Consider the following 26,023-nt stretch of genomic DNA (forward strand, 5'->3'; position numbering starts at 1 on the left):
TCAGCATTAGGAAGAAGTTCTTTACTCTGAACATGGTGAGACACTGGAATGGGATGCCCAGCAAAGCTGTGGATGTGTTAAAGATCAGGCTTCATGAGGCTTTGAGCATCCTGGCCTTGTGGGAGGCATCCCTGCCCATGGCAGGGGTTTTGGAACCAGATGATCCAACTCAAGTCATTCTAGGATTCTATGAAAACATGCAGCTGTGTGCTGCTGCTGCTGCTGCTCTTCCCTCCCACTGTGTGTGCCTTGGGGTGAGCCAAGGCAGGACCAGCTGCTTTGTGCCTACAACCAGTGTGTGGCCCTGCTTTTCTGGATGGCTCAGTGCTACCCTTTCTGGGGAGGAATCCTTAGCCCTTCAGGACCTCTTTATTGCTCTGGGATGGGTGCTTCAGCTAAGGGGACTTTTGCTCTTGACTTGTGTAATGATCTCCTCTTTGCCTCAGCTTGCAGAGCTTGCTCCTGTCACTGCTCTCAAGCTTCTCTCTAGCTTCTGAAGCTGTGCTCAGGGTACCCAAGGCACAGCAGGGCCTTCTGTTTTCTTTTTATTCCCTTTTTGAAGGGAAACCCTAAACTGTTTTTGTTTCTGGGAACTGCTGTCCCATATGTACTTCGCATCCACCTCCCCCATGCCAACTCCCTGCAAAAGATACAAATAGAAGGATTTTTTAAAAATCAAAACCAGGTTTGAAGTACTCTGTCATTCATTGCAGCTAGTAATAGAATTAACCAGCTTGGAAAAGACCTTTGAGATCATCAGGAAAAACTCATCACCCAACACCATCTTATCAACTAAACCATGGCACCCAGTGCCTCATCCAGTCTCCTTTTAAACACCTCCAGTGATGGTGACTCCATCACCTCCCTGGGCAGCTCATTCCAATGGTAAATCTCTCTTTCTGTGAAGAACTTCTTCCTAACATCCAGCCTAATCCTCCCCTGGCCCAGCTTGAGACTGTGTCCTCTTGTTCTGGTGCTGGTTGCCTGGGAGAAGAGACCAACCCTCACCTGGATACAACCTCCCTTCAGGTAGTTGTAGACAGCAAGAAGGTCACCCCTGAGCCTCCTCTTCTCCAGGCTAAGCAACCCCAGCTCCCTCAGCCTCCCCTCACAGGGCTTCTGCTCCAAACCTTCCAGCATCTCAACAGCTTTCCTAAACTGAGGGGCCCAGAACGGGACACAGGACTCAAGGTGTGGCCTAACTAGTGCTGAGTACAGGGGCAGAATGACCTCCCTGCTCCTGCTGGCCACACTGTTCCTGATCCAGGCCAGGACGCCATTGGCCCTCTTGGCCACCTGGGCACACTGCTGGCTCATGTTTAGCCTACTATCAACCAGAAACCCCAGGTCCCTTTCTGCCTGGCTGCTCTCCAGCCACTCTGACCCAAGCCTGCAGCGCTGCATGGCCTTGTGGCCAGTGTGTAGAACCTGGCACTCAGATGTGTGAAATCTCATGCCATTGCCCATCTGTCCGGCCTTTTAAGTGCTGCTGCAAAAAAAGAAGATCTCTTCAGTGTCCTGGTTAAAACACAGATGCCTTCTCCTTCTGTACCATGGATTTGACATGTAGCACTTGTGTGTTGCGTGTTTGATACCCAATTTACTCCCTAGAAACACACACACACGTACACATTAGCACATCACATTGCAAACATTCTCCCTTGCATTCTAGATTAGAATCAGAATAGAAATATTGGCATGAAATACTGCTGAATGCAGCACCCAAGCAGAAGAGGTTTATTGTCCAGTTTGGCTACAAAGCACTGCATAATTCTGTGTCTGAGAGAATGACTTCATTTTTACCTTTAGGTCTTGCAGAGAAGATAAATTTCTCAATCAGACAGAGAAAGAAGCAATCTGAGCAGTTACACAAAAGCTTACTCTGCAGGAATATTGACCTGCAAAACCACGCACCAGACAAGCACAGATCTTTACCATCATAACTGTCCTTCAATAGTAAAAAGATTGCTGACCACGTCTTAAAAATGCAACAGCCATGTAGAATAGCTGGGCTGTTGCACTTGTTCTGATCTTGCTTCTTAAAGACTAGTCTGGTTTTATGCCCATGCATTCTCAAAAGTGCCAAATAACAGAGGAGAGCTTAGGTTGGTGGTGGAGGTTTTATTTCTTTGGGTGTCTGTGTGTGCCTCTGTGGTTTTTTTAATAAGCAATTACAACATTTCCTAAAGAGGCCAAAACCTTGTAAAACTGTCTGAAACCATCTGAAATGACTTCTCCAGTGGGAGAGCTGTTGCTCCATCTGCAATGGGATGGAAGGATGGAGAGTGTCTGCTTTCCTGGAGGGTCTGCTGGTGTTCTGTGATCTTCACTGCCGGTCTGGTGTGGCTTCATCTCGACTCACGCCTTTGGCAGCCGAGCAGAGAGCTCGCTGTGGACATGAACCCTGCTCGGCCCGTGGCCACGGCCCATTAACCTGGGTGGTGATGCAGGGGAGTCCCCAAAGCTGCCGTGGTCTCCAGAGATGTTGGGCGGTCTCCATGGCCTCTGCCCATCTCCGACGGTCTCCAGAGGTCCGCACCGGCGTCGCTCGTTGCACTGCCTTGGCCCCACGGCCAGGCCCCAGCGTAGCCTGGGTGGAGGGGCAGGGCAGGGCAGCCCAGCAGGCTCCGGTGGGCTCCGCCGCCCTCCGATGGTGTCCGGCGGTATCGATGGGCTGCGGTGTTGCCTTGGGTTGCCTTCGCTCTCCAGCGGAGTGGCGCCGGTGCAGTGGGGCTGGCCAGCAGCAGATGGCAGCCGCTCTCCTCACCTCTTCCCCAGGGCTCAGGGCAGAGCATGTCCTGATGCCCTTCCTGCGGGACGGGCTAGGGGGTGTCACGGCAGGGCTCCACTGCGGCCGGCCGAGGTCTGGGAGGCGCCCGACGCCGCTGAGCCTGGGCCTGCCTACAGCCGTCGGAGGAGCCGTCGGAGGGGCCGCTGCTCCTTGTTTAGAGCCAGGGGCTTAGCGGGTATCTGGGAGCCCCCGGCGGTCCTCCGGCTCTTTGGGCCCCGTGGTGCATGAGCCAGGGTGGAGTAGTGCCCTGTGAAGCTAGATATGAGCGAGGAGGATGGATCCACCGGCATTGCCTGGGGCTGGTTTTGAAGGGAATCCTCCTCCATGGCCCCTCGATGCTCTGAAGGTGCAGTCATCCCTGTGTTCACCTCCATGGGCTCATGGCCATTCTCTGGGGGTTTGATTTCCATGGGCTGGATGCACTTGCTGGAGCTGTTGCTGCTCTTATCAGCCCTCTGCGGGCCTCTCACCCTGCCTGAGACGTTCCAGTCACCCCTTCTCAATCATCCACCTGACTGTGGCCTCTCAGTCTCATTTCAGAGGCTCCGATGGTCTCTTCCCAATGGCAGCACACTGACTGAGGGCTCTCGGTGGTGTTTCAGAGGCTCCAACACCCTGTTCTCAATGGCTGCACACTGACCATGGGCTCTCCATGGTGTTTCAGAGGCTCCAATGCAATGTTCTTTGTGGCACCACACTGACTGTGGGCTCTCCATGGTGTTTCAGAGGCTCCAATGCAATGTTCTTTGTGGCACCACACTGACTGTGGGCTCTCGGTGGTGTTTCACAGGCTCCAATGCCATGTTCTCCATGGCTGCACACTGACCGTGGGCACTCCATGGTGTTTCAGAGGCTCCAATGCCCTGTTCTCTCATCTCACTGTCTTTGGGCTCTTGCTCTCACTTGGCTTTGCCAGATCCTCCTCTCCCAAGCATGTTTGGTGTCAAGAGTATGGGTGCACAGCAGTGGAAATTCCTGTGGCTCAGGGGGTAGAAGGCCCCACTGGTAGTGATCCTTGAAGGCCCCACTGGAGGAAGCCATTTAATACCTGAAGGCAATCAAGAAGAGGTATAGATACAGCAGTTAATTTTGAGAAGGTGAATAATGAACTATTTTTGTGTAATAGAGCCTACATGGCATGCATGTAGGGGGTTCAGGGTTAAAGCAGACATAGGGAACTGCTTCTTCAAATTAGAAGATGAAACAAAATTATCAAACCAATGCCAGGAGATGTTTCAGAGATCCCAACATTGTGTTCCAAGAGAGGTCAGATAAGTGAGTGAGTTTTCAAAGCTGTGCCTCACTGGGATGCCCATTCTCTTGGAAAAGTATGCTTGAAGAGGAGGCATTCTCTTTTTGTTCTGGGACTGATAGACTGTCTCCAAATATTTTGACACTTCTGCACTTCTGAGCATACAGAAATGTTTAGATTAAACGACAAGAGATTGATATCCTCTGGTATCATTGGTAAAGCCTTTGTCAATACATAGGGGGTGGTATGACCAATTGATTCTTCCAAGGAGGAGCTGTCCTTGAATTTCTTCCCCTCACAGCTGTGTACCTGCTGTGTGCACACAACAGACAGACTCTGCTGTTCCTTCTCCTAATCTGACTGCCTGTTGCCTGATGCAGAGGATGCTAAGCACAAGCAAAGGCCGCCTGAGAAGCACAAGCAAAGAGAGGTTATTCTCTGCTTACCATCAGCAGATGATCTTGGGGCACTCTCGGCAAGCAGGGTTCTGTGCCTAGCAGTGGCTCTGACGGACAGACGCCACGGACACCACACTTCCTTCTTTCACTTCATGTAGACATCAGAGCTGGCCTCAACACGGCACTGCCAAGAAGGATCAAGAGATCATAAATGTGCTTTCCTATATGTGGCCTGAAATACAGTCAGAGTACTTAGGAAGTGGAGCAGGACCTGGATTCTGATAAAAAAGCTTCCCAGAGCTGCCAAAATCTTACGAACAAGGCTACAGGAGGCAGCGTGAGCTGACCGCTGACCCAAGCTAGGCCTGCTGCCAAAAAAGGAGAGCAGGCGTTGTAGAGCAGGGCTCTTGTGGAGCCTGCAACAGCCAGGCCCCCTGAGCTGACGGACTCTGATCGCTCCTCACACTGATCAAAGATCTTGGCAGTGTTCAGCCATAGGCTGTCACTGGATTTCCATTGGGGGTGTCCCAGATGCAGCCTTGAGGAGCGCCTCTTGCACTACACAACTGCCGTTAGGCCACTGCTCCGCCAGAATGTGGCACGGACAGATGAGCGTGTGCCTTGAATTGCATTGCCCAAGGGTCATGCTGTAGGGTTCTAGGGGCTTGCTTTGCCTGTGACTCCCCATGACAGACTTGAGGAACCCACTTGGCAGTTCCTGCCTGCACAGGCAACACAGAGACCTGAGGAGAGTCAGAGTATCTTGTGATTGCCCCATGGCAGGAACCCAAGGTCAGGGAGCCTTACTTACAAAACTGGTGAAATGAAATCCCTTCACCTCAGCTCTTCTGCCAAGGTGCTCAGCCCAATGCTGCGGCAGGTGAGCAGTGCTCAGCCCAACTCTGGGGGAGCTGAGCAGTCAGCAAACTATGCCCATGCTTCCCTGCAAATAAAACACACAGATACAGATGCAGCATTTGCTCAGACACAACAATTATTTACATCTATGAAGAGAGGGGAAAAGATCCCTGAAAAAATGGATGCTGTGGAAGAGGCAAGGACAGTCACATCCCTGGTGGTGATACAGACCTGTGGGGGGCACAGCTCTCTGCATGACTCTAGATGCTCGTCTGGTCTTGGAGACCCCCTGGTACAGCCTCTCCATGAGCCTGTGCTGAATCTCCTCAAACTGTCTCAATGCTTTGGTATGGGCAGCCTGATCCTGCACAAGGTGCTCCAAGAGGTTGGCTGGTTTGTACGTTTGGAAGTCTGGAGGCAAAATGATCTCCTTGGGCATCTCAGCGTTGCCAAAGAAGAAGAAGTTGAGCTGCTTCTGTTCCAGACAGCGGTGCAGGTAGTTCATGATATCTGCCAGGCGTATGATGCAGTCCTGTCTGCACCATCCTGACACGGGTGTGGTGTTGAGGAGGTGCATGACAACTGTCTTGAGCATATAGAGGGAAATGTCCGTGCCCTCCAGGATGGAGGTGCAGAGATGAAGGCATTTGAAGTGGAAGCTGCCTTGTGGGACCTGTTTGGCCATGTGGCTGAAGAACTTCTTCTCTGCCACAAGGTAGTTCGTTGTCCACACGGTGCTTGGGCTGTCCGCTGCAGGAAGACTGCTGAGGAAGATATCTGAGTCACCTTGTTGCACTCCAAACAAGATCTCAACAATGAGGCTACTCCCAGAGTCACTTTTCAGCTGCAGCAGGCAGGTGGTCTGGCTGTAGGGCAGCACATTCACCTTGTAGTGTGACCGAGGCAATGCCGTCCAGGCTTTCTTCACCAAATCCTGAAACCACTCTGCAACTTTTGCCGCGTCTAGGTATGAGCGGGTACAGAGGATGTCTAGGACCTTGGGTGCCTTCTTTATCCTCCTCAGCTGCTTCTTAGTGCTGTGGAGGAAGCACAGACTGTTCTGTCCCCCACAGCTGCATTCCAGCTCCACATGGATGTGGGAGACCATGGCTGGAATCTGGCACCTGCCGCACAGTGGCTGTAGCCAGAACTTGTGGCCAGTGGGGGCCTTCAGGGGCACAAGTATGTGGTACATAACTTTATCAACCTCATAGGGACTCCATCCTTCAAACGAGCTGCCCACACCAATGGCCTCCTGCAGCACTGGCATAAAAGTACTTGACAGGTGAATTCGCAAGACCTGCAGGAGCTCATCCACCAGGCCCTTTACCACCTCACTCCTGGAGATTATTTTCTGCACAGGCCACTGGAGATGCCTGTCATGGGATGAAAGGATGGCAAAACTTCTGTCTTCTGCATCAGTTTCTTTCTCATCCCCCTCAACTGTGCTGCTGATTGAGATCTCACTCGTGCTGCGCACTGAGTCTGTCTTACGGCGCCTTGTCCTGAGCCACCAGCAGAGCCAAAACAGGAGGACTAGCACTCCAGCAATGGCAGCAAAGAGCACAGCTCCCCAGGTTGTGATGCTCTGCTCCTGAGACCTCTGCTGCAGGATCGTGGGCACCAGGCTCCACTGAGGTTGGCTTCTCCTCTCCATCTCCTCCATCAGACGAGTCATCTCCCGGTTCATCTCCTTCTCGCGCTCCTCCATGCGCTTCCATGCGGCCTCATCCAGCTTCTCGTGAACCTTCACTGAGAACAGGATAAAGCCTTGCAGAAGCAAAGCGAAGAGCTTTGTAGCAGCCATGGCCTGCAGGAAAAGGGAGAGAAAGAATTCAGTGGGGCTGGGAAGGAGGGAGTTATTTTTTGACAGCAAGTAGAGGAGCTGCAGGAACTGGGGAGAGGTAGGACCTCACGGGCTGCAGGCAGCTGGAACGCCGCAAGGGTCTACATCCAGCCCCAGCATCAGCAGCACTCAGCTCAGGGTGCTCCTGTGAGCACGTGGTGCCTTAGTGCAGGGTGAGGCCTCCTATGCCCCAGGGAGCTACCCCTCTGCCTTGGCTCTCATCCACCCTGCCCTCCCTACACCCACACTTACCGTTAGCCGAAGCTCTACTGAGGCACTGCTGCCCAGTGCCGCGTTTATAGCTGCTCACCCATTGTGATGTCACAAACCACACAAGGTGGAGTTGCCACGCCCACTGGCCCAGTTCAGTGACTCACAGCCCCCCAAGGCAGCCAAACCCCTGACCCCTACAAAGTGCAAAGCCACCATGGAGGATGTGGTACCCAGGGACTCCTCTTCCCAGGCAGAGAGACCTCAAAGAGCCTTACAAAAACTCAGATCAGGTGACACAATCCTGGGACCTGGTGTTGCTCCTTGAGGTGCCATCCAAAGAGCTGGAATCGTCTCCCTTGGTGCTGGCCCCTTTGATTGTGGTTGTGGCTGTGCTCTTGGTGCCATCATAACACAAATGGTGCCATGCTGGTGGTGTGTCATGTGATGGCAGGATGGGACCTGAGAGCAGGAGGCAGCACGATCAAAGATCTTGTCAGTCTTTGGCCTCATATTGTCATTGTATTTGCACTTCAGGTGCCCCAAAATGCAGCTATGAGAGCACCTCTTCCACTACGCAACTGCTGTTAGTGCCCTGCCTCTCCAAAACGTGGCAGAGACAGAGTGCGTGTGTGCCTTGGATTGCAACCACACTGATGGATGATCTTGCCACCTCACGGGGGTTGCCCAAGGGTCATGCTGTAGGGCTCCAAGGCCTTGCTTTGCCTATGGAACCCACTTCAGACTTTCTGCCTGCACAGGCAATGGTGTAAAGCTGTGGAAGGACAGATTTTCTTGGCATTGCCCCATGGCAGAGGCACGGTGCGGGCAGGGAACCTTACGTGCAGAACTGGTGAAGCCTCAGCCTGAACCACCTCAGCTCTTCTGCCAGCGTGCTCAGCCTGACTCTGTGGCAGCTGAGCAGTCAGCAACCTGTGCCCACATTTCCCAATACAACAAAGCACAGACACAGGTGCAGCATTTGCCCAAACACAACATCTACTCCCAGCTGTGCACAGAGGAAGGAGTGGAAGGCCTGGAAGGGGCTGGGGTGGTCACTGTCCAGGTGATGACTGGAGTCTCTCTCACAAGCCTCCTTGCAATGGCCTCTTCTGCTGCATCAGTCCAGAATTCACACAACACTTAGAGGATGGCCAAGGGATCAGGCCCAGCCAGCATGGGTATAGGAAGAGCAGGTCCTGCCTGACCAACCTGATCTCCTTCTATGATCAGGTGACCCGCCTGGTGGATGTGGGGTGGCCCGTGGATGTAGTCTACCTGGACCTCAGCAAGGCCTTTGACACCGTTCCCCATAGCAAACTCCTGACCAAGATGTTAGCCCATGGCTTGGATGGGAGCACACTGCGATGGGTTAGGAACTGGCTGGAGGGCCGAGCCCAGAGAGTGGTGGTGAATGGTGCCACATCCAGCTGGCAGCCAGTCACTAGTGGTATGCCCCAGGGATCAGTGCTGGGCCCCATGCTCTTTAACATCTTTATTGATGATCTGGACGAGGACATTGAGTCCATCATCAGTAAATTTGCTGACGACACCAAGCTGGGGGCAGGAGTTGATCTGCTGGAGGGTAGAGAGGCTCTGCAGAGGGACCTCGACAGGCTGGGCAGATGGGCAGAGTCCAACGGCATGAGATTGAACACATCCAAGTGCCGGGTTCTGCACATTGGCCACAGCAACCCCATGCAGAGCTACAGGCTGGGGTCAGAGTGGCTGGAGAGCAGTCAGGCTGAGAGGGACCTGGGGGTGCTGGTTAATGGTAGACTGAACATGAGCCAGCAGTGTGCCCAGGTGGCCAAGAGGGCCAATGGCATCCTGGCCTGGATCAGGAACAGTGTGGCCAGCAGGAGCAGGGAGGTCATTCTGCCCCTGTACTCAGCACTAGTTAGGCCACACCTTGAGTCCTGTGTCCCGTTCTGGGCCCCTCAGTTTAGGAAAGCTGTTGAGATGCTGGAAGGTTTGGAGCAGAAGCCCTGTGAGGGGAGGCTGAGGGAGCTGGGGTTGCTTAGCCTGGAGAAGAGGAGGCTCAGGGGTGACCTTCTTGCTGTCTACAACTACCTGAAGGGAGGTTGTATCCAGGTGGGGGTTGGTCTCTTCTCCCAGGCAACCAGCACCAGAACAAGAGGACACAGTCTCAAGCTGGGCCAGGGGAGGATTAGGCTGGATGTTAGGAAGAAGTTCTTCACAGAAAGAGAGATTTGCCATTGGAATGAGCTGCCCAGGGAGGTGATGGAGTCACCATCACTGGAGGTGTTGAAAAGGAGACTGGATGAGGCACTGGGTGCCATGGTTTAGTTGATAAGATGGTGTTGGGTGATGAGTTTTTCCTGATGATCTCAAAGGTCTTTTCCAAGCTGGTTAATTCTATTACTAGCTGCAATGAATGACAGAGTACTTCAAACCTGGTTTTGATTTTTAAAAAATCCTTCTATTTGTATCTTTTGCAGGGAGTTGGCATGGGGGAGGTGGATGCGAAGTACATATGGGACAGCAGTTCCCAGAAACAAAAACAGTTTAGGGTTTGCCTTCCAAAGGGGAAAAAAAGAAAACGGAAGGTTAGGGAAGGGAAGGTTTGGGAAGGGAAGGTTTGGGTAGGTGGGGGAAGGTTTGGGAAGGGAAGGTTTGGGAAGGTTAGGGAAGGTTTGGGAAGGTTTGGGAAGGGAACGTTTAGGGAAGGGAAGGGAAGAAAAGGGAAGGGAACAGAAAAGAAAAAAGAAAAGAAAAGAAAAGAATAAAGAAAAGAAAAGGAAAGGAAAGGAAACGAAAAGAAAAGAAAAGAAAAGAAAAAGAAAGGAAAAGAAAAGAAAAGAAAAGAAAAAAGAAAAGAAAAGAAAAGAAAAGAAAAGAAAAGAAAAGAAAAGAAAAGAAAAGAAAAGAAAAGAAAAGAAAAGAAAAGAAAAAAGAAAAGAAAAGAAAAGAAAAGAAAAGAAAAGAAAAGAAAAGAAAAGAAAAGAAAAGAAAAGAAAAGGAAAAGCAGATGAAGGAAATAATCCACCACACACTCTTATAGTTTTCTTGAAGGATCTGTTCTCCTTTATGCAGTTTACTATATCTTCAGACAAGCTGTTTTAATAGAGGTAGAATCAAACTTTAATTGTTGTATTTTAGACAGGATATTCTGAACTGTTTTCCTTCATCCTGCCCCCAGTATAACCAATTCGTTCATCAAGGTAAGGACAGATCCTACTTTATGAAAGAAAGGTACACGTGTTTTCCTTTGGCCTTGGCAATTTTTATCGTTTAATATTTTTTGTACACAGCAATGATTGTGCCCTGCTTTTCATCATCAAGAGTATTGCTTTCAGAGTTGAGCACCTTTGGTCTCCGACAGATTGGAGCTACTGGATTTCCCTGCTTCCATCCTGCCCCGCCCACTGACAAGAGAGTTAAAGGTGACATCACATGCCTGGACTTTTGCTTGATTACTGCTTCTAGCATACAACAAACTCTGAGGCAGCCCACACAAGCTCCGCCTACTATCAACCAGAAACCCCAGGTCCCTTTCTGCCTGGCTGCTCTCCAGCCACTCTGACCCAAGCCTGTAGCGCTGCATGGCCTTGTTGTGGCCAGTGTGTAGAACCTGGCACTCACATGTGTGAAATCTCATGCCATTGCCCATCTGTCCGGCCTTTTAAGTGCTGCTGCAAAAAAAGAAGATCTCTTCAGTGTCCTGGTTAAAACACAGATGCCTTCTCCTTCTGTACCATGGATTTGACATGTAGCACTTGTGTGTTGCGTGTTTGATACCCAATTTACTCCCTAGACACACACACACACGTACACATTAGCACATCACATTGCAAACATTCTCCCTTGCATTCTAGATTAGAATCAGAATAGAAATATTGGCATGAAATACTGCTGAATGCAGCACCCAAGCAGAAGAGGTTTATTGTCCAGTTTGGCTACAAAGCACTGCATAATTCTGTGTCTGAGAGAATGACTTCATTTTTACCTTTAGGTCTTGCAGAGAAGATAAATTTCTCAATCAGACAGAGAAAGAAGCAATCTGAGCAGTTACACAAAAGCTTACTCTGCAGGAATGTTGACCTGCAAAACCACGCACCAGACAAGCACAGATCTTTACCATCATAACTGTCCTTCAACAGTAAAAAGATTGCTGACCACGTCTTAAAAATGCAGCAGCCATGTAGAATAGCTGGGCTGTTGCACTTGTTCTGATCTTGCTTCTTAAAGACTAGTCTGGTTTTATGCCCATGCATTCTCAAAAGTGCCAAATAACAGAGGAGAGCTTAGGTTGGTGGTGGTGGTGGTGGTTTTATTTCTTTGGGTGTCTGTGTGTGCCTCTGTGGTTTTTTTAATAAGCAATTACAACATTTCCTATAGGGCCAAAACCTTGTAAAACTGTCTGAAACCATCTGAAATGACTTCTCCAGTGGGAGAGCTGTTGCTCCATCTGCAATGGGATGGAAGGATGGAGAGTGTCTGCTTTCCTGGAGGGTCTGCTGGTGTTCCGTGATCTTCACTGCCGGTCTGGTGTGGCTTCATCTCGACCCACGCCTTTGGCAGCCGAGCAGAGAGCTCGCTGTGGACATGAACCCTGCTCGGCCCGTGGCCACGGCCCATTAACCTGGGTGGTGATGCAGGGGAGTCCCCAAAGCTGCCGTGGTCTCCAGAGATGTTGGGCGGTCTCCATGGCCTCTGCCCATCTCCGACGGTCTCCAGAGGTCCGCACCGGCGTCGCTCGTTGCACTGCCTTGGCCCCACGGCCAGGCCCCAGCGTAGCCTGGGTGGAGGGGCAGGGCAGGGCAGCCCAGCAGGCTCCGGTGGGCTCCGCCGCCCTCCGATGGTGTCCGGCGGTATCGATGGGCTGCGGTGTTGCCTTGGGTTGCCTTCGCTCTCCAGCGGAGTGGCGCCGGTGCAGTGGGGCTGGCCAGCAGCAGATGGCAGCCGCTCTCCTCACCTCTTCCCCAGGGCTCAGGGCAGAGCATGTCCTGATGCCCTTCCTGCGGGACGGGCTAGGGGGTGTCACGGCAGGGCTCCACTGCGGCCGGCCGAGGTCTGGGAGGCGCCCGACGCCGCTGAGCCTGGGCCTGCCTACAGCCGTCGGAGGGGCCGTCGGAGGGGCCGCTGCTCCTTGTTTAGAGCCAGGGGCTTAGCGGGTATCGGGGAGCCGCCGGCGGTCCTCCGGCTCTTTGGGCCCCGTGGTGCATGAGCCAGGGTGGAGTAGTGCCCTGTGAAGCTAGATATGAGCGAGGAGGATGGATCCACCGGCATTGCCTGGGGCTGGTTTTGAAGGGAATCCTCCTCCATGGCCCCTCGATGCTCTGAAGGTGCAGTCATCCCTGTGTTCACCTCCATGGGCTCATGGCCATTCTCTGGGGGTTTGATTTCCATGGGCTGGATGCACTTGCTGGAGCTGTTGCTGCTCTTATCAGCCCTCTGCGGGCCTCTCACCCTGCCTGAGACGTTCCAGTCACCCCTTCTCAATCATCCACCTGACTGTGGCCTCTCAGTCTCATTTCAGAGGCTCCGATGGTCTCTTCCCAATGGCAGCACACTGACTGAGGGCTCTCGGTGGTGTTTCAGAGGCTCCAACACCCTGTTCTCAATGGCTGCACACTGACCATGGGCTCTCCATGGTGTTTCAGAGGCTCCAATGCAATGTTCTTTGTGGCACCACACTGACTTTGGGCTCACCATGGTGTTTCAGAGGCTCCAATGCAATGTTCTTTGTGGCACCACACTGACTGTGGGCTCACCATGGTGTTTCAGAGGCTCCAATGCCCTGTTCTCTCATCTCACTGTCTTTGGGCTCTTGCTCTCACTTGGCTTTGCCAGATCCTCCTCTCCCAAGCATGTTTGGTGTCAAGAGTATGGGTGCACAGCAGTAGAAATTCCTGTGGCTCAGGGGGTAGAAGGCCCCACTGGTAGTGATCCTTGAAGGCCCCACTGGAGGAAGCCATTTAATACCTGAAGGCAATCAAGAAGAGGTATAGATACAGCCGTTAGTTTTGAGAAGGTGAATAATGAACTATTTTTGTGTAACAGGGCCTACATGGCATGCATGTAGGGGTTTCAGGGTTAAAGCAGACATAGGGAACTGCTTCTTCAAATTAGAAGATGAAACAAAATTATCAAACCAATGCCAGGAGATGTTTCAGAGATCCCAACATTGTGTTCCAAGAGAGGTCAGATAAGTGAGTGAGTTTTCAAAGCTGTGCCTCACTGGGATGCCCATTCTCTTGGAAAAGTATGCTTGAAGAGGAGGCATTCTCTTTTTGTTCTGGGACTGATAGACTGTCTCCAAATATTTTGACACTTCTGCACTTCTGTGCATACAGAAATGTTTAGATTAAACGACAAGAGATTGATATCCTCTGGTATCATTGGTAAAGCCTTTGTCAATACATAGGGGGTGGTATGACCAATTGATTCTTCCAAGGAGGAGCTGTCCTTGAATTTCTTCCCCTCACAGCTGTGTACCTGCTGTGTGCACACAACAGACAGACTCTGCTGTTCCTTCTCCTAATCTGACTGCCTGTTGCCTGATGCAGAGGATGCTAAGCACAAGCAAAGGCCGCCTGAGAAGCACAAGCAAAGAGTGGTTATTCTCTGCTTACCATCAGCAGATGATCTTGGGGCACTCTTGGCAAGGAGGGTTCTGCGCCTAGCAGTGGCTCTGAAGGACAGACGCCACGGACACCACACTTCCTTCTCTCACTTCATGTAGACATCAGAGCTGGCCTCAACACGGCACTGCCAAGAAGGATCAAGAGATCATAAATGTGCTTTCCTATATGTGGCCTGAAATACAGTGAGAGTACTTAGGAAGAGGAGCAGGACCTGGATTCTGATAAAAAAGCTTCCCAGAGCTGCCAAAATCTTACGAACAAGGCTACAGGAGGCAGCGTGAGCTGACCGCTGACCCAAGCTAGGCCTGCTGCCAAAAAAGGAGAGCAGGCGTTGTAGAGCAGGGCTCTTGTGGAGCCTGCAACAGCCAGGCCCCCTGAGCTGACGGACTCTGATCGCTCCTCACACTGATCAAAGATCTTGGCAGTGTTCAGCCATAGGCTGTCACTGGATTTCCATTGGGGGTGTCCCAGATGCAGCCTTGAGGAGCGCCTCTTGCATTACACAACTGCCGTTAGGCCACTGCTCCGCCAGAATGTGGCACGGACAGATGAGCGTGTGCCTTGAATTGCATTGCCCAAGGGTCATGCTGTAGGGTTCTAGGGGCTTGCTTTGCCTGTGACTCCCCATGACAGACTTGAGGAACCCACTTGGCAGTTCCTGCCTGCACAGGCAACACAGAGACCTGAGGAGAGTCAGAATATCTTGTGATTGCCCCATGGCAGGAATCCAAGGTCAGGGAGCCTTACTTACAAAACTGGTGAAATGTAAATCCCTTCACCTCAGCTCTTCTGCCAAGGTGCTCAGCCCAATGCTGCGGCAGGTGGGCAGTGCTCAGCCGAACTCTGGGGGAGCTGAGCAGTCAGCAAACTATGCCCATGCTTCCCTGCAAATAAAACACACAGATACAGATGCAGCATTTGCTCAGACACAACAATTATTTACATCTATGAAGAGAGGGGAAAAGATCCCTGAAAAAATGGATGCTGTGGAAGAGGCAAGGACAGTCACATCCCTGGTGGTGATACAGACCTGTGGGGGGCACAGCTCTCTGCATGACTCTAGATGCTCGTCTGGTCTTGGAGACCCCCTGGTACAGCCTCTCCATGAGCCTGTGCTGAATCTCCTCAAACTGTCTCAATGCTTTGGTATGGGCAGCCTGATCCTGCACAAGGTGCTCCAAGAGGTTGGCTGGTTTGTACGTTTGGAAGTCTGGAGGCAAAATGATCTCCTTGGGCATCTCAGCGTTGCCAAAGAAGAAGAAGTTGAGCTGCTTCTGTTCCAGACAGCGGTGCAGGTAGTTCATGATATCTGCCAGGCGTATGATGCAGTCCTGTCTGCACCATCCTGACACGGGTGTGGTGTTGAGGAGGTGCATGACAACTGTCTTGAGCATATAGAGGGAAATGTCCGTGCCCTCCAGGATGGAGGTGCAGAGATGAAGGCATTTGAAGTGGAAGCTGCCTTGTGGGACCTGTTTGGCCATGTGGCTGAAGAACTTCTTCTCTGCCACAAGGTAGTTCGTTGTCCACACGGTGCTTGGGCTGTCCGCTGCAGGAAGACTGCTGAGGAAGATATCTGAGTCACCTTGTTGCACTCCAAACAAGATCTCAACAATGAGGCTACTCCCAGAGTCACTTTTCAGCTGCAGCAGGCAGGTGGTCTGGCTGTAGGGCAGCACATTCACCTTGTAGTGTGACCGAGGCAATGCCGTCCAGGCTTTCTTCACCAAATCCTGGAACCACTCTGCAACTTTTGCCGCGTCTAGGTATGAGCGGGTACAGAGGATGTCTAGGACCTTGGGTGCCTTCTTTATCCTCCTCAGCTGCTTCTTAGTGCTGTGGAGGAAGCACAGACTGTTCTGTCCCCCACAGCTGCATTCCAGCTCCACATGGATGTGGGAGACCATGGCTGGAATCTGGCACCTGCCGCACAGTGGCTGTAGCCAGAACTTGTGGCCAGTGGGGGCCTTCAGGGGCACAAGTATGTGGTACATAACTTTATCAACCTCATAGGGACTCCATCCTTCAAACGAGCTGCCCACACCAATGGCCTCCTGCAGCACTGGCATAAAAGTACTTGACAGGTGAATTCGCAAGACCTGCAGGAGCTCATCCACCAGGCCCTTTACCACCTCGCTCCTGGAGATTATTTTCTGCACAGGCCACTGGAGATGCCTGTCATGGGATGAAAGGATGGCAAAACTTCTGTCTTCTGCATCAGTTTCTTTCTCATCCCCCTCAACTGTGCTGCTGATTGAGATCTCACTCGTGCTGCGCACTGAGTCTGTCTTACGGCGCCTTGTCCTGAGCCACCAGCAGAGCCAAAACAGGAGGACTAGCACTCCAGCAATGGCAGCAAAGAGCACAGCTCCCCAGGTTGTGATGCTCTGCTCCTGAGGCCTCTGCTGCAGGATCGTGGGCACCAGGCTCCACTGAGGTTGGCTTCTCCTCTCCATCTCCTCCATCAGACGAGTCATCTCCCGGTTCATCTCCTTCTCGCGCTCCTCCATGCGCTTCCATGCGGCCTCATCCAGCTTCTCGTGAACCTTCACTGAGAACAGGATAAAGCCTTGCAGAAGCAAAGCGAAGAGCTTTGTAGCAGCCATGGCCTGCAGGAAAAGGGAGAGAAAGAATTCAGTGGGGCTGGGAAGGAGGGAGTTATTTTTTGACAGCAAGTAGAGGAGCTGCAGGAACTGGGGAGAGGTAGGACCTCACGGGCTGCAGGCAGCTGGAATGCCGCAAGGGTCTACATCCAGCCCCAGCATCAGCAGCACTCAGCTCAGGGTGCTCCTGTGAGCACGTGGTGCCTTAGTGCAGGGTGAGGCCTCCTATGCCCCAGGGAGCTACCCCTCTGCCTTGGCTCTCATCCACCCTGCCCTCCCTACACCCACACTTACCGTTAGCCGAAGCTCTACTGAGGCACTGCTGCCCAGTGCCGCGTTTATAGCTGCTCACCCATTGTGATGTCACAAACCACACAAGGTGGAGTTGCCACGCCCACTGGCCCAGTTCAGTGACTCACAGCCCCCCAAGGCAGCCAAACCCCTGACCCCTACAAAGTGCAAAGCCACCATGGAGGATGTGGTACCCAGGGACTCCTCTTCCCAGGCAGAGAGACCTCAAAGAGCCTTACAAAAACTCAGATCAGGTGACACGATCCTGGGACCTGGTGCTGCTCCTTGACGTGCCATCCAAAGAGCTGGAATCGTCTCCCTTGGTGCTGGCCCCTTTGATTGTGGTTGTGGCTGTGCTCTTGGTGCCATCATAACACAAATGGTGCCATGCTGGTGGTGTGTCATGTGATGGCAGGATGGGACCTGAGAGCAGGAGGCAGCACGATCAAAGATCTTGTCAGTCTTTGGCCTCATATTGTCATAGTTTTGCACTTCAGGTGCCCCAAAATGCAGCTATGAGAGCACCTCTTCCACTACGCAACTGCTGTTAGTGCCCTGCCTCTCCAAAACGTGGCAGAGACAGAGTGCGTGTGTGCCTTGGATTGCAACCACACTGATGGATGATCTTGCCACCTCACTGGGGTTGCCCAAGGGTCATGCTGTAGGGCTCCAAGGCCTTGCTTTGCCTATGGAACCCACTTCAGACTTTCTGCCTGCACAGGCAATGGTGTAAAGCTGTGGAAGGACAGATTTTCTTGGCATTGCCCCATGGCAGAGGCACGGTGCGGGCAGGGAACCTTACGTGCAGAACTGGTGAAGCCTGAGCCTGAACCACCTCAGCTCTTCTGCCAGCGTGCTCAGCCTGACTCTGTGGCAGCTGAGCAGTCAACAACCTGTGCCCACATTTCCCAATACAACAAAGCACAGACACAGGTGCAGCATTTGCCCAAACACAACATCTACTCCCAGCTGTGCACAGAGGAAGAGGTGGAAGGCCTGGAAGGGGCTGGGGTGGTCACTGTCCAGGTGATGACTGGAGTCTCTCTCACAAGCCTCCTTGCAATGGCCTCTTCTGCTGCATCAGTCCAGAATTCTATCCGTGCTAGCCCTGGAGGATCAGCTGATCTTCTTGAGGGGTTCAGAGGGGTCCTTTACTGGTGTCCCTGAAGATGCCTCTCTCACTTCAGAAGAGGTGCAAGTTAAACCATGAACCCCCATGGAAAAGAGCATTTTTTTCCTGACCACTGCAAGCCTTAAGCCTCTTGTGAAGATTTTTGCCACAAAGGAGATTGGAGAGCTTGTGTGGGCTGCCTCAGAGTTTGTTGTATGCTAGAAGCAGTAATCAAGCAAAAGTCCAGGCATGTGATGTCACCTTTAACTGTCTTGTCAGTGGGCAGGGCAGGATGGAAGCAGGGAAATCCAGTAGCTCCAATCTGTCGGAGACCAAAGGTGCTCAACTCTGAAAGCAATACTCTTGATGATGAAAAGCAGGGCACAATCATTGCTGTGTACAAAAAATATTAAACGATAAAAATTGCCAAGGCCAAAGGAAAACACGTGTACCTTTCTTTCATAAAGTAGGATCTGTCCTTACCTTGATGAACGAATTGGTTATACTGGGGGCAGGATGAAGGAAAACAGTTCAGAATATCCTGTCTAAAATACAACAATTAAAGTTTGATTCTACCTCTGTTAAAACAGCTTGTCTGAAGATATAGCAAACTGCATAAAGGAGAACAGATCCTTCAAGAAAGCTATAAGAGTGTGTGGTGGATTATTTCCTTCATCTGCTTTTCCTTTTCTTTTCTTTTCTTTTCTTTTCTTTTCTTTTCTTTTCTTTTCTTTTCTTTTCTTTTCTTTTCTTTTCTTTTCTTTTCTTTTCTTTTCTTTTCTTTTCTTTTCTTTTCTTTTCCTTTTCTTTTCTTTTCTTTTCTTTTCTTTTTTTTCTTTTCCTTTTCTTTTCTTTTCTTTTGTTTCCTTTTTCTTTTTCCTTTTCTTTTCTTTTCTTTTTTCTTTTCTTTTCTTTTCTTTTCCCTTCCCTTTTTTCACTTCCCTTCCCAAATACTCCCATCCCAAACCTCCCCAAACCTTCCCTTCCCAAACCTTCCCTAACCTTCCCAAACCTTCCCTTCCCAAACCTTCCCCCACCTACCCAAACCTTCCCTTCCCAAACCTTCCCTTCCCTAACCTTCCGTTTTCTTTTTTTCCCCTTTTGAAGGCAAACCCTAAACTGTTTTTGTTTCTGGGAACTGCTGTCCCATATGTACTTCGCATCCACCTCCCCCATGCCAACTCCCTGCAAAAGATACAAATAGAAGGATTTTTTAAAAATCAAAACCAGGTTTGAAGTACTCTGTCATTCATTGCAGCTAGTAATAGAATTAACCAGCTTGGAAAAGACCTTTGAGATCATCAGGAAAAACTCATCACCCAACACCATCTTATCAACTAAACCATGGCACCCAGTGCCTCATCCAGTCTCCTTTTAAACACCTCCAGTGATGGTGACTCCATCACCTCCCTGGGCAGCTCATTCCAATGGCAAATCTCTCTTTCTGTGAGGAAATTCCTCCTAACATCCAGCCTAATCCTCCCCTGGCCCAGCTTGAGACTGTGTCCTCTTGTTCTGGTGCTGGTTGCCTGGGAGAAGAGACCAACCCCCACCTGGATACAACCTCCCTTCAGGTAGTTGTAGACAGCAAGAAGGTCACCCCTGAGCCTCCTCTTCTCCAGGCTAAGCAACCCCAGCTCCCTCAGCCTCCCCTCATAGGGCTTCTGCTCCAAACCTTCCAGCATCTCAACAGCTTTCCTAAACTGAGGGGCCCAGAACGGGACACAGGACTCAAGGTGTGGCCTAACTAGTGCTGAGTACAGGGGCAGAATGACCTCCCTGCTCCTGCTGGCCACACTGTTCCTGATCCAGGCCAGGATGCCACTGGCCCTCTTGGCCACCTGGGCACACTGCTGGCTCATGTTTAGCCTACTATCAACCAGAAACCCCAGGTCCCTTTCTGCCTGGCTGCTCTCCAGCCACTCTGACCCAAGCCTGTAGCGCTGCATGGCCTTGTTGTGGCCAGTGTGTAGAACCTGGCACTCACATGTGTGAAATCTCATGCCATTGCCCATCTGTCCAGCCTTTTAAGTGCTGCTGCAAAAAAAGAAGATCTCTTCAGTGTCCTGGTTAAAACATAGATGCCTTCTCCTTCTGTACCATGGATTTGACATGTAGCACTTGTGTGTTGCGTGTTTGATACCCAATTTACTCCCTAGACACACACACGCACGTACACATTAGCACATCACATTGCAAACATTCTCCCTTGCATTCTAGATTAGAATCAGAATAGAAATATTGGCATGAAATACTGCTGAATGCAGCACCCAAGCAGAAAAGGTTTATTGTCCAGTTTGGCTACAAAGCACTGCATAATTCTGTGTCTGAGAGAATGACTTCATTTTTACCTTTTAGTCTTGCAGAGAAGATAAATTTCTCAATCAGACAGAGAAAGAAGCAATCTGAGCAGTTACACAAAAGCTTAATCTGTAGGAATGTTGACCTGCAAAACCACGCACCAGACAAGCACAGATCTTTGCCATCATAACTGTCCTTCAATGGTAAAAAGATTGCTGACCACGTCTTAAAAATGCAACAGCCATGTAGAATAGCTGGGCTGTTGCACTTGTTCTGATCTTGCTTCTTAAAGACTAGTCTGGTTTTATGCCCATGCATTCTCAAAAGTGCCAAATAACAGAGGAGAGCTTAGGTTGGTGGTGGTGGTTTTATTTCTTTGGGTGTCTGTGTGTGCCTCTGTGGGTTTTTTAATAAGCAATTACAACATTTCCTAAAGAGGCCAAAACCTTGTAAAACTGTCTGAAACCATCTGAAAGACTTCTCCAGTGGGAGAGAGCTGTTGCTCCATCTGGAATGGGATGGAAGGATGGAGAGTGTCTGCTTTCCTGGAGGGTCTGCTGGTGTTCCGTGATCTTCACTGCCGGTCTGGTGTGGCTTCATCTCGACTCACGCCTTTGGTAGCCAAGCAGAGAGCTCGCTGTGGACATGCACCCTGCTCGGCCCGTGGCCACGGCCCATTAACCTGGGTGGTGATGCAGGGGAGTCCCCAAAGCTGCCGTGGTCTCCAGAGATGTTGGGCGGTCTCCATGGCCTCTGCCCATCTCCGACGGTCTCCAGAGGTCCGCACCGGCGTCGCTCGTTGCACTGCCTTGGCCCCACGGCCAGGCCCCAGCGTAGCCTGGGTGGAGGGGCAGGGCAGGGCAGCCCAGCAGGCTCCGGTGGGCTCCGCCGCCCTCCGATGGTGTCCGGCGGTATCGATGGGCTGCGGTGTTGCCTTGGGTTGCCTTCGCTCTCCAGCGGAGTGGCGCCGGTGCAGTGGGGCTGCCAGCAGCAGATGGCAGCCGCTCTCCTCACCTCTTCCCCAGGGCTCAGGGCAGAGCATGTCCTGATGCCCTTCCTGCGGGACGGGCTAGGGGGTGTCACGGCAGGGCTCCACTGCGGCCGGCCGAGGTCTGGGAGGCGCCCGACGCCGCTGAGCCTGGGCCTGCCTACAGCCGTCGGAGGAGCCGTCGGAGGGGCCGCTGCTCCTTGTTTAGAGCCAGGGGCTTAGCGGGTATCGGGGAGCCGCCGGCGGTCCTCCGGCTCTTTGGGCCCCGTGGTGCATGAGCCAGGGTGGAGTAGTGCCCTGTGAAGCTAGATATGAGCGAGGAGGATGGATCCACCGGCATTGCCTGGGGCTGGTTTTGAAGGGAATCCTCCTCCATGGCCCCTCGATGCTCTGAAGGTGCAGTCATCCCTGTGTTCACCTCCATGGGCTCATGGCCATTCTCTGGGGGTTTGATTTCCATGGGCTGGATGCACTTGCTGGAGCTGTTGCTGCTCTTATCAGCCCTCTGCGGGCCTCTCACCCTGCCTGAGACATTCCAGTCACCCCTTCTCAATCATCCACCTGACTGTGGCCTCTCAGTCTCATTTCAGAGGCTCCGATGGTCTCTTCCCAATGGCAGCACACTGACCGAGGGCTCTCGGTGGTGTTTCAGAGGCTCCAACACCCTGTTCTCAATGGCTGCACACTGACCATGGGCTCTCCATGGTGTTTCAGAGGCTCCAATGCAATGTTCTTTGTGGCACCACACTGACTGTGGGCTCTCCATGGTGTTTCAGAGGCTCCAATGCAATGTTCTTTGTGGCACCACACTGACTGTGGGCTCTCCATGGTGTTTCAGAGGCTCCAATGCAATGTTCTTTGTGGCACCACACTGACTGTGGGCTCACCATGGTGTTTCAGAGGCTCCAATGCAATGTTCTTTGTGGCACCACACTGACTGTGGGCTCTCGGTGGTGTTTCACAGGCTCCAATGCCATGTTCTCCATGGCTGCACACTGACCGTGGGCACTCCATGGTGTTTCAGAGGCTCCAATGCCCTGTTCTCTCATCTCACTGTCTTTGGGCTCTTGCTCTCACTTGGCTTTGCCAGATCCTCCTCTCCCAAGCATGTTTGGTGTCAAGAGTATGGGTGCACAGCAGTGGAAATTCCTGTGGCTCAGGGGGTAGAAGGCCCCACTGGTAGTGATCCTTGAAGGCCCCACTGGAGGAAGCCATTTAATACCTGAAGGCAATCAAGAAGAGGTATAGATACAGCAGTTAATTTTGAGAAGGTGAATAATGAACTATTTTTGTGTAACAGAGCCTACATGGCATGCATGTAGGGGGTTCAGGGTTAAAGCAGACATAGGGAACTGCTTCTTCAAATTAGAAGATGAAACAAAATTATCAAACCAATGCCAGGAGATGTTTCAGAGATCCCAACATTGTGTACCAAGAGAGGTCAGATAAGTGAGTGAGTTTTCAAAGCTGTGCCTCACTGGGATGCCCATTCTCTTGGAAAAGTATGCTTGAAGAGGAGGCATTCTCTTTTTGTTCTGGGACTGATAGACTGTCTCCAAATATTTTGACACTTCTGCACTTCTGAGCATACAGAAATGTTTAGATTAAACGACAAGAGATTGATATCCTCTGGTATCATTGGTAAAGCCTTTGTCAATACATAGGGGGTGCTGTGACCAATTGATTCTTCCAAGGCGGAACTGTCCTGGAATTTTGCTGGGCCCTTCCCCTCACAGCTGTGTACCTGCTGTGTGCACACAACAGACAGACTCTGCTGTTCCTTCTCCTAATCTGACTGCCTGTTGCCTGATGCAGAGGATGCTAAGCACAAGCAAAGGCCGCCCGAGAAGCACAAGCAAAGAGAGGTTATTCTCTGCTTACCATCAGCAGATGATCTTGGGGCACTCTCGGCAAGCAGGGGTCTGCGCCTAGCAGTGGCTCTGAAGGACAGACGCCACGGACACCACACTTCCTTCTCTCACTTCATGTAGACATCAGAGCTGGCCTCAACACGGCACTGCCAAGAAGGATCAAGAGATCATAAATGTGCTTTCCTATATGTGGCCTGAAATACAGTCAGAGTACTTAGGAAGTGGAGCAGGACCTGGATTCTGATAAAAAAGCTTCCCAGAGCTGCCAAAATCTTACGAACAAGGCTACAGGAGGCAGCGTGAGCTGACCGCTGACCCAAGCTAGGCCTGCTGCCAAAAAAGGAGAGCAGGCGTTGTAGAGCAGGGCTCTTGTGGAGCCTGCAACAGCCAGGCCCCCTGAGCTGACGGACTCTGATCGCTCCTCACACTGATCAAAGATCTTGGCAGTGTTCAGCCATAGGCTGTCACTGGATTTCCATTGGGGGTGTCCCAGATGCAGCCTTGAGGAGCGCCTCTTGCACTACACAACTGCCGTTAGGCCACTGCTCCGCCAGAATGTGGCACGGACAGATGAGCGTGTGCCTTGAATTGCATTGCCCAAGGGTCATGCTGTAGGGTTCTAGGGGCTTGCTTTGCCTGTGACTCCCCATGACAGACTTGAGGAACCCACTTGGCAGTTCCTGCCTGCACAGGCAACACAGAGACCTGAGGAGAGTCAGAATATCTTGTGATTGCCCCATGGCAGGAACCCAAGGTCAGGGAGCCTTACTTACAAAACTGGTGAAATGAAATCCCTTCACCTGAGCTCTTCTGCCAAGGTGCTCAGCCCAATGCTGCGGCAGGTGAGCAGTGCTCAGCCCAACTCTGGGGGAGCTGAGCAGTCAGCAAACTATGCCCACGCTTCCCTGCAAATAAAACACACAGATACAGATGCAGCATTTGCTCAGACACAACAATTATTTACATCTATGAAGAGAGGGGAAAAGATCCCAGAAAAAATGGATGCTGTGGAAGAGGCAAGGACAGTCACATCCCTGGTGGTGATACAGACCTGTGGTGGGCACAGCTCTCTGCATGACTCTAGATGCTCGTCTGGTCTTGGAGACCCCCTGGTACAGCCTCTCCATGAGCCTGTGCTGAATCTCCTCAAACTGTCTCAATGCTTTGGTATGGGCAGCCTGATCCTGCACAAGGTGCTCCAAGAGGTTGGCTGGTTTGTACGTTTGGAAGTCCGGAGGCAAAATGATCTCCTTGGGCATCTCAGCGTTGCCAAAGAAGAAGAAGTTGAGCTGCTTCTGTTCCAGACAGCGGTGCAGGTAGTTCATGATATCTGCCAGGCGTATGATGCAGTCCTGTCTGCACCATCCTGACACGGGTGTGGTGTTGAGGAGGTGCATGACAACTGTCTTGAGCATATAGAGGGAAATGTCCGTGCCCTCCAGGATGGAGGTGCAGAGATGAAGGCATTTGAAGTGGAAGCTGCCTTGTGGGACCTGTTTGGCCATGTGGCTGAAGAACTTCTTCTCTGCCACAAGGTAGTTCGTTGTCCACACGGTGCTTGGGCTGTCCGCTGCAGGAAGACTGCTGAGGAAGATATCTGAGTCACCTTGTTGCACTCCAAACAAGATCTCAACAATGAGGCTACTCCCAGAGTCACTTTTCAGCTGCAGCAGGCAGGTGGTCTGGCTGTAGGGCAGCACATTCACCTTGTAGTGTGACCGAGGCAATGCCGTCCAGGCTTTCTTCACCAAATCCTGGAACCACTCTGCAACTTTTGCCGCGTCTAGGTATGAGCGGGTACAGAGGATGTCTAGGACCTTGGGTGCCTTCTTTATCCTCCTCAGCTGCTTCTTAGTGCTGTGGAGGAAGCACAGACTGTTCTGTCCCCCACAGCTGCATTCCAGCTCCACATGGATGTGGGAGACCATGGCTGGAATCTGGCACCTGCCGCACAGTGGCTGTAGCCAGAACTTGTGGCCAGTGGGGGCCTTCAGGGGCACAAGTATGTGGTACATAACTTTATCAACCTCATAGGGACTCCATCCTTCAAACGAGCTGCCCACACCAATGGCCTCCTGCAGCACTGGCATAAAAGTACTTGACAGGTGAATTCGCAAGACCTGCAGGAGCTCATCCACCAGGCCCTTTACCACCTCGCTCCTGGAGATTATTTTCTGCACAGGCCACTGGAGATGCCTGTCATGGGATGAAAGGATGGCAAAACTTCTGTCTTCTGCATCAGTTTCTTTCTCATCCCCCTCAACTGTGCTGCTGATTGAGATCTCACTCGTGCTGCGCACTGAGTCTGTCTCACGGCGCCTTGTCCTGAGCCACCAGCAGAGCCAAAGCAGGAGGACTAGCACTCCAGCAATGGCAGCAAAGAGCACAGCTCCCCAGGTTGTGATGCTCTGCTCCTGAGACCTCTGCTGCAGGATCGTGGGCACCAGGCTCCACTGAGGTTGGCTTCTCCTCTCCATCTCCTCCATCAGACGAGTCATCTCCCGGTTCATCTCCTTCTCGCGCTCCTCCATGCGCTTCCATGCGGCCTCATCCAGCTTCTCGTGAACCTTCACTGAGAACAGGATAAAGCCTTGCAGAAGCAAAGCGAAGAGCTTTGTAGCAGCCATGGCCTGCAGGAAAAGGGAGAGAAAGAATTCAGTGGGGCTAGGAAGGAGGGAGTTATTTTTTGACCGCAAGTAGAGGAGCTGCAGGAGCTGGGGAGAGGTAGGACCTCACGGGCTGCAGGCAGCTGGAATGCCGCAAGGGTCTACATCCAGCCCCAGCATCAGCAGCACTCAGCTCAGGGTGCTCCTGTGAGCACGTGGTGCCTTAGTGCAGGGTGAGGCCTCCTATGCCCCAGGGAGCTACCCCTCTGCCTTGGCTCTCATCCAC

General features: G+C 51.9%; 3 protein-coding genes across 3 annotated transcripts; all 3 read right to left on the reverse strand.

Annotated features, from left to right (window-relative positions):
- Positions 1 to 3,690: 3,690 nt before the first annotated feature.
- LOC128899520 (inositol 1,4,5-trisphosphate receptor-interacting protein-like 1) lies at positions 3,691 to 12,728 on the reverse strand. The gene is made up of 4 exons (XM_054178989.1): positions 12,433 to 12,728; positions 11,727 to 12,117; positions 5,531 to 7,109; positions 3,691 to 3,839 (listed from the first exon to the last, which is right to left on the reverse strand). Exons 1-4 carry the CDS (start codon positions 12,726 to 12,728, stop codon positions 3,691 to 3,693), a joined length of 2,415 nt encoding a protein of 804 aa, XP_054034964.1.
- A 427-nt stretch (positions 12,729 to 13,155) lies between these two features.
- LOC128899521 (inositol 1,4,5-trisphosphate receptor-interacting protein-like 1) lies at positions 13,156 to 21,720 on the reverse strand. The gene is made up of 5 exons (XM_054178990.1): positions 21,425 to 21,720; positions 20,883 to 21,110; positions 18,455 to 18,476; positions 14,997 to 16,575; positions 13,156 to 13,304 (listed from the first exon to the last, which is right to left on the reverse strand). Exons 1-5 carry the CDS (start codon positions 21,718 to 21,720, stop codon positions 13,156 to 13,158), a joined length of 2,274 nt encoding a protein of 757 aa, XP_054034965.1.
- Positions 21,721 to 22,333: 613 nt separating this feature from the next.
- LOC128899522 (inositol 1,4,5-trisphosphate receptor-interacting protein-like 1) lies at positions 22,334 to 25,758 on the reverse strand. Its single transcript, XM_054178996.1, has 2 exons — positions 24,183 to 25,758; positions 22,334 to 22,482 (listed from the first exon to the last, which is right to left on the reverse strand). Exons 1-2 carry the CDS (start codon positions 25,756 to 25,758, stop codon positions 22,334 to 22,336), a joined length of 1,725 nt encoding a protein of 574 aa, XP_054034971.1.
- Between the last annotated feature and the right edge of the window lie 265 nt (positions 25,759 to 26,023).

This window comes from Dryobates pubescens, chromosome Z (genome assembly GCF_014839835.1).
Source record: "Dryobates pubescens isolate bDryPub1 chromosome Z, bDryPub1.pri, whole genome shotgun sequence".
Taxonomy (NCBI): Eukaryota; Metazoa; Chordata; class Aves; order Piciformes; family Picidae; genus Dryobates; species Dryobates pubescens.

Coding starts and splice junctions, on each gene's coding strand:
- LOC128899520 (XM_054178989.1), bottom strand. CDS start 12,728: ATGGAAATCAAACCCCCAGAGAATGGCCATGAGCCCATGGAGGTGAAC. Junction 7,110..11,726: donor GTTTCAGACAGTTTTACAAG/GTTTTGGCCCTA, acceptor CTTTTCCTGCAG/GCCATGGCTGCTACAAAGCT. Junction 3,840..5,530: donor GAGAGCTGTGCCCCCCACAG/GTCTGTATCACC, acceptor GATTGCCTTCAG/GTATTAAATGGCTTCCTCCA.
- LOC128899521 (XM_054178990.1), bottom strand. CDS start 21,720: ATGGAAATCAAACCCCCAGAGAATGGCCATGAGCCCATGGAGGTGAAC. Junction 21,111..21,424: donor CGACGGCTCCTCCGACGGCT/GTAGGCAGGCCC, acceptor CCCTCCACCCAG/GCTACGCTGGGGCCTGGCCG. Junction 13,305..14,996: donor GAGAGCTGTGCCCCCCACAG/GTCTGTATCACC, acceptor GATTGCCTTCAG/GTATTAAATGGCTTCCTCCA.
- LOC128899522 (XM_054178996.1), bottom strand. CDS start 25,758: ATGGCTGCTACAAAGCTCTTCGCTTTGCTTCTGCAAGGCTTTATCCTG. Junction 22,483..24,182: donor GAGAGCTGTGCCCACCACAG/GTCTGTATCACC, acceptor GATTGCCTTCAG/GTATTAAATGGCTTCCTCCA.